Source organism: Nanorana parkeri, unplaced genomic scaffold (assembly GCF_000935625.1).
Source record: "Nanorana parkeri isolate BGI_ZX_2015 unplaced genomic scaffold, ASM93562v1 scaffold426, whole genome shotgun sequence".
Classification (NCBI taxonomy): domain Eukaryota; kingdom Metazoa; phylum Chordata; class Amphibia; order Anura; family Dicroglossidae; genus Nanorana; species Nanorana parkeri.
In genome coordinates, this window is record NW_017306694.1 from 377327 (window position 1) to 382884 (window position 5558).

The 5558-nt window shown below is 45.6% G+C and overlaps 1 protein-coding gene across 1 annotated transcript in view; it reads right to left on the reverse strand.

The window, feature by feature from the left end:
• The window catches only part of C2CD5 (C2 calcium dependent domain containing 5), a 71019-nt gene that overhangs the window by 40632 nt on the left and 24829 nt on the right, over nt 1–5558 (reverse strand). The window contains exon 9 of the mRNA XM_018560014.1: nt 1847–1932. Coding sequence (XP_018415516.1) covers nt 1847–1932 — 86 coding nt within the window. The remainder of the gene's footprint in view (nt 1–1846; nt 1933–5558) is intronic.

A 5558-nucleotide genomic window follows, 5' to 3' on the forward strand; every position in this document is an offset into this window, starting at 1 on the left:
TCCCATGACCTCCCGCCCCCTCCCATGCCCTCCCGCCTGAGTGCTGCCGTACAGTGGATTGCAAAATGCTGAAATCAAGTGTAATTCAGGTATTGAAACTTGATTTATTAATGTGTATGTACAGCCCAAACAAAGCAGTAGGGGGATTGGAACCCCTGTGAGGTTTTTATCGTTGTCTGTTTCACAACTAGGTAGGTGTGTCTTGGTTATCATTGTCGCTGAAACAGTAAGAGATGGAGAATCTGAAATTTTAGAAGTGTCACTAGAACAAGAGGTGAGGGGAAATGCTCCAATCGGTACATCCAATCCAGTGACAACTGCCTAATAGCAGATTTGCTTGGGAGATTTCCTACGACTTCCTGTTGCATTTCCTACAGGATACAGCCAGTAAAAAGTAAACTGACAGGGGTATTAACCCTTCCCTACTGCATACGAAACTAAGAAAATAGGAATTGTGCATATACCATAAAACCTTTTCCTTGGAGTCCATTGAGGTACACAGGAAATCATTAATGATCTGGTTATTTTTTAGCCTACAGGAGGACTGGCCACTGGCAAACAAAAAATTGTAAGTCAGTCCACGATAACCCCTCCTACAACCGACATGCCTCAGTTTTTTCTAACAGTCACAAAAGCACAGGGTTGGGACCTGTGTCCTTCAATGGAAACGATTCTACAGGGTGCACACAAATCCCATTTCCTTTCTTGGACGTTGAGGGGCACAGTAAGTACTACACTGTCAGGACATCCAAAAGCAGTCCAACTAAGGGGTGGGCAACAGGAAACAACTGCTAGCAAAAAAAAAAAAAGGTATGCCGGCTATAAGTGGTTATGCTGGGCTGGCTAAAGATTTGTTTGTCTGCTAGTGTTCAATCCTCCTGTAGGCAGCATTATAATCCGACAGCTGATGACTTCCTGTGTCCCTGAAAGGATGGGAAAGAAGTTTTGGCTACACATACATTTGAAAACTATGCATGTAATGATTGAGTAGTGAGTATTTAGTTGCTGTAATGTGTGTCTTTAAAGAACTCCGGGAAAACAGCCCCACTGCAAGGGTTAAGTGCTCGTTTTGTCTAGGGAAGTATTGAGATAGTCACCTGCACTCCAAGGTCAAACATGCTGAACGCCTTTTATTTAGACTCTAGCAATCATAATGACAGTGCAAAAAAGCAACGTTTCAGAACAGAGCATGGTCCCTTCATCAGGCAAACACAGAGACCCCCGGCTTTGTCTAGGGGACGCAAATAAAGCGGTTTTACTTACCTGATCCCTGCTCTCCCTCTGCTCTAGCTATAGAATGTCCCTCAGCACCCTCACGTTTAATGCAGACCTGCGTATGACGTGATGACATCAGCGGTCCTTAAATTGACGGAGCACTGGGCAGAGGAGGCTGGAGGGACCAGTCCAGCGACCTGGAGGAAGCCGGGATCAGGTAATTAAATCTGCTTTATTCCTTCCACGAGACCAAAACAAGCACTTTACACTTCCAGCGCAGGGGTAGCACCACAGAAAGGGTATGTTTTTTGATTTGCCAGAGTTCTTCTTTAACAACTTCACGGAGTTCATTTTTAGCTACTGCATATTAAAGCTTTCATTATTACCCTCTGGCTTCTGACCCATAGAGAATGAATAAGTCTTTCTGTTTTCCTTCTATGCAGAGAGGCAAATACAGCTGATTCAATTCTAGTCATTTCAAGCCTCTCATTTTCCTTCTCTTAAGAGGGATTAACCTGTTCAGCACATATCACATATCAGACAAAATTTCACTGCGGTCACAGACCTAATCCCTTTGTGAATGCAATGACACGAAGTTCATACACTGCACCAGCGTCTGGTACAGACTCACCCGTTGCTCCAGAGTGGTCTGTGTCTGTTGTCGGAGTAATGCTTTAAAAGCTCCACCTTCTCTGCCGGCACTTCCGCTCCCCATTCCTACAGGGTGAAATGATGCTCAGAAATAAGACACAGCCAGACCTCAGGTCTGTCATCAAGACTGAGAACAGGCACTACACTAGGCTTGTAAAGGTGAGGAGGACACTCCGTTTATATGTCAATGTTAAATAAAGGTCTAATTTTCTGACAGGAGAGGTCCACAGAAGACACCACCTGGAGGAAATACAATATCCCAGAACATGTTATAGAGTTCACTTCTTGATGGTGAACAAAACAACAGGATGGGAATGATAAGACTTCATTTATCAATATGTTCTAAATAAGAACTGTCTGTGCTGACAACAGCCACCAATTAGCCTCCCGTCTTAAATAATATTAAACTAATGCAGCAGCACCTGGCCGGGTCATGCATTAAGAAGACTATGTTATTATATTACAGGAGAGCACAGAGATCAGGTGAAGTTACAGGCAACCCCTGCAATGCCCTCAGGTGTATTGCACTGCGGTTTTCATCTTTCACCTGCAAACAATGCAGCACGATACATGTTTTGATTCATGTTAATGAGGAAGTAAAAAAAATAAATGTCTATCAGCAGGCTTTCTATGACAGAACAGACTGCTCAAGTCTCTTCTACCATAAAAGCTTCTTGCTATAAGAAAACCAGGGAGAAGATGTAAAGATGGTGAGGGAGAAGCGCAGCGGTGGAGAGGAGCCCTTTGGCAAGTACATCTGCCATAATGTGCTAATATGTTGTGCATACGAGCACATTATGGCTAAAGGCCAGTTCACACCAAATGCAGAGCAGATGCAGAGCAGTTACAGAACGCATCAAAACTGCATCCAATGTAATCCAATGGTATTTTGGACTTTAGTTCACACCACAGCATTCAGTTCCAGAGCATGGGGAAAAACAGAAGCATGCAAACGCCATGGAACGCAGTGAAAGCCCATTTTAGGCATTAAAAAAAAAAAAGCCCCAGAACGCGTCAAAATACACTGCACTGCATGTACAGAAACTCATGCAGATCTGGTCCGGATTTGGTGTGAACAAGCCAGTGGCGTCACAAGTGGGGTGCGGCCCGCACCCAGGTGACACCAAAATGACTGACAGTCATTTTGGTGTCATCCCCTCCAAAAAGTCAGGCACTCGGTCATGGACCGAGAGCCAGACAGTGTCAGGAGAGAGGAGGGGACCCGGGGGGATACCTCATGAATGTCCCCTCCTGTCTCTGCCGCCGTCCATCAGCAGGATGGCCGCCGGCAGGCGTCAATCACCAAGATGGCCGCGCATGCCGCACCCGCGAAGTTATGTCACGCGCATACGCGATGAAAACACGGCGGGGTGTCACCCGGTCTGGAGACCAGGTGATCTCCGGCCTCGGGACGCCCCTGGAACAAGCCCTAAACGGTCCAGGGGGCTTTTTTTTCCACCCCTATCTTTACTTCTGCTTATAAATACACAAAAATAACGTGTTAGTGTAACACCTCCAGGTGTTTATTAACACTCACAGAGAGGTAAAAAGATACCCCTCAGAAGTACAGAGCCATCTTTGCTCAGCCATCAGCCAGGGTCACCACCTATTTCCTGGACTGAGATGCTAGCTCAGAGATGACACAATCATGTAAATTGTGGTGCCTGTGAAGTTCCTGGCTGTGCTGACAAATATATGACATAGATCAGCCCTTTCTGCAACCTCTCACATTGTGACTTGCTAAAAAGTTACAACGTACAGTCTGATCACTGGGGAGAGGAGACTGAGGAAATGCTTCCTCTTGTCTGCAGCAGACCGATGACATCTCAGCCTCACTCTTGCATCTGTCAATACCAGATTCTCATTGAGAGCATGAAGCTGAAAGCCTGACTAATAGGTAGCTGTGGGAAACACTGACAGTTCCATTTTAGCAATATGTACAATTGCTGCAAAGCACCTTTAAGGTCTACAACCCCATGGGGTCCAATTTTCCTTCCAGCTGGGAAATCATCACATTGTTTTCAGCTACAGGAATGGGAACTGGATCTAACAAGACTTCAGACTTATCAGGAAAAAATCTATACTGTGCAAGCAGATTGCTACAAAAAGGCAGGGTAAGGGCAGGTGAAGTGTTGTCCATAGCAACCAATTCAGTTTTCATTTTGTGACCTTCACTAAAGAAAAGGATTCATGGGGGTCCTTATCTCTCAGAGTTCACTGGAGGAAGTAGTGCTGCTGAACTCGGAGAAAAAAAAAAAACTTTCATTCAAATTTATTCCTCAATAGCCGCAAAGCAAAGTCCATTTTAAAGGATTTGGTGTGAACAAGCCAGTGGCGTCACAAGTGGGGTGCGGCCCGCACCCAGGTGACACCAAAATGACTGACAGTCATTTTGGTGTCATCCCCTCCAAAAAGTCAGGCACTCGGTCATGGACCGAGAGCCAGACAGTGTCAGGAGAGAGGAGGGGACCCGGGGGGATACCTCATGAATGTCCCCTCCTGTCTCTGCCGCCGTCCATCAGCAGGATGGCCGCCGGCAGGCGTCAATCACCAAGATGGCCGCGCATGCCGCACCCGCGAAGTTATGTCACGCGCATACGCGATGAAAACACGGCGGGGTGTCACCCGGTCTGGAGACCAGGTGATCTCCGGCCTCGGGACGCCCCTGGAACAAGCCCTAAACGGTCCAGGGGGCTTTTTTTTCCACCCCTATCTTTACTTCTGCTTATAAATACACAAAAATAACGTGTTAGTGTAACACCTCCAGGTGTTTATTAACACTCACAGAGAGGTAAAAAGATACCCCTCAGAAGTACAGAGCCATCTTTGCTCAGCCATCAGCCAGGGTCACCACCTATTTCCTGGACTGAGATGCTAGCTCAGAGATGACACAATCATGTAAATTGTGGTGCCTGTGAAGTTCCTGGCTGTGCTGACAAATATATGACATAGATCAGCCCTTTCTGCAACCTCTCACATTGTGACTTGCTAAAAAGTTACAACGTACAGTCTGATCACTGGGGAGAGGAGACTGAGGAAATGCTTCCTCTTGTCTGCAGCAGACCGATGACATCTCAGCCTCACTCTTGCATCTGTCAATACCAGATTCTCATTGAGAGCATGAAGCTGAAAGCCTGACTAATAGGTAGCTGTGGGAAACACTGACAGTTCCATTTTAGCAATATGTACAATTGCTGCAAAGCACCTTTAAGGTCTACAACCCCATGGGGTCCAATTTTCCTTCCAGCTGGGAAATCATCACATTGTTTTCAGCTACAGGAATGGGAACTGGATCTAACAAGACTTCAGACTTATCAGGAAAAAATCTATACTGTGCAAGCAGATTGCTACAAAAAGGCAGGGTAAGGGCAGGTGAAGTGTTGTCCATAGCAACCAATTCAGTTTTCATTTTGTGACCTTCACTAAAGAAAAGGATTCATGGGGGTCCTTATCTCTCAGAGTTCACTGGAGGAAGTAGTGCTGCTGAACTCGGAGAAAAAAAAAAAACTTTCATTCAAATTTATTCCTCAATAGCCGCAAAGCAAAGTCCATTTTAAAGTGCACCAAACAACTTTGCCGACCAGAAGGCCTGGACAATAGTAAACTTACCATGAAAAGCATGACAAGTGTGTTATTGCTCTTAAAAAACTTGGATGCCTGATTTAACAAAAGATTTCTGTGAATTCTTTATC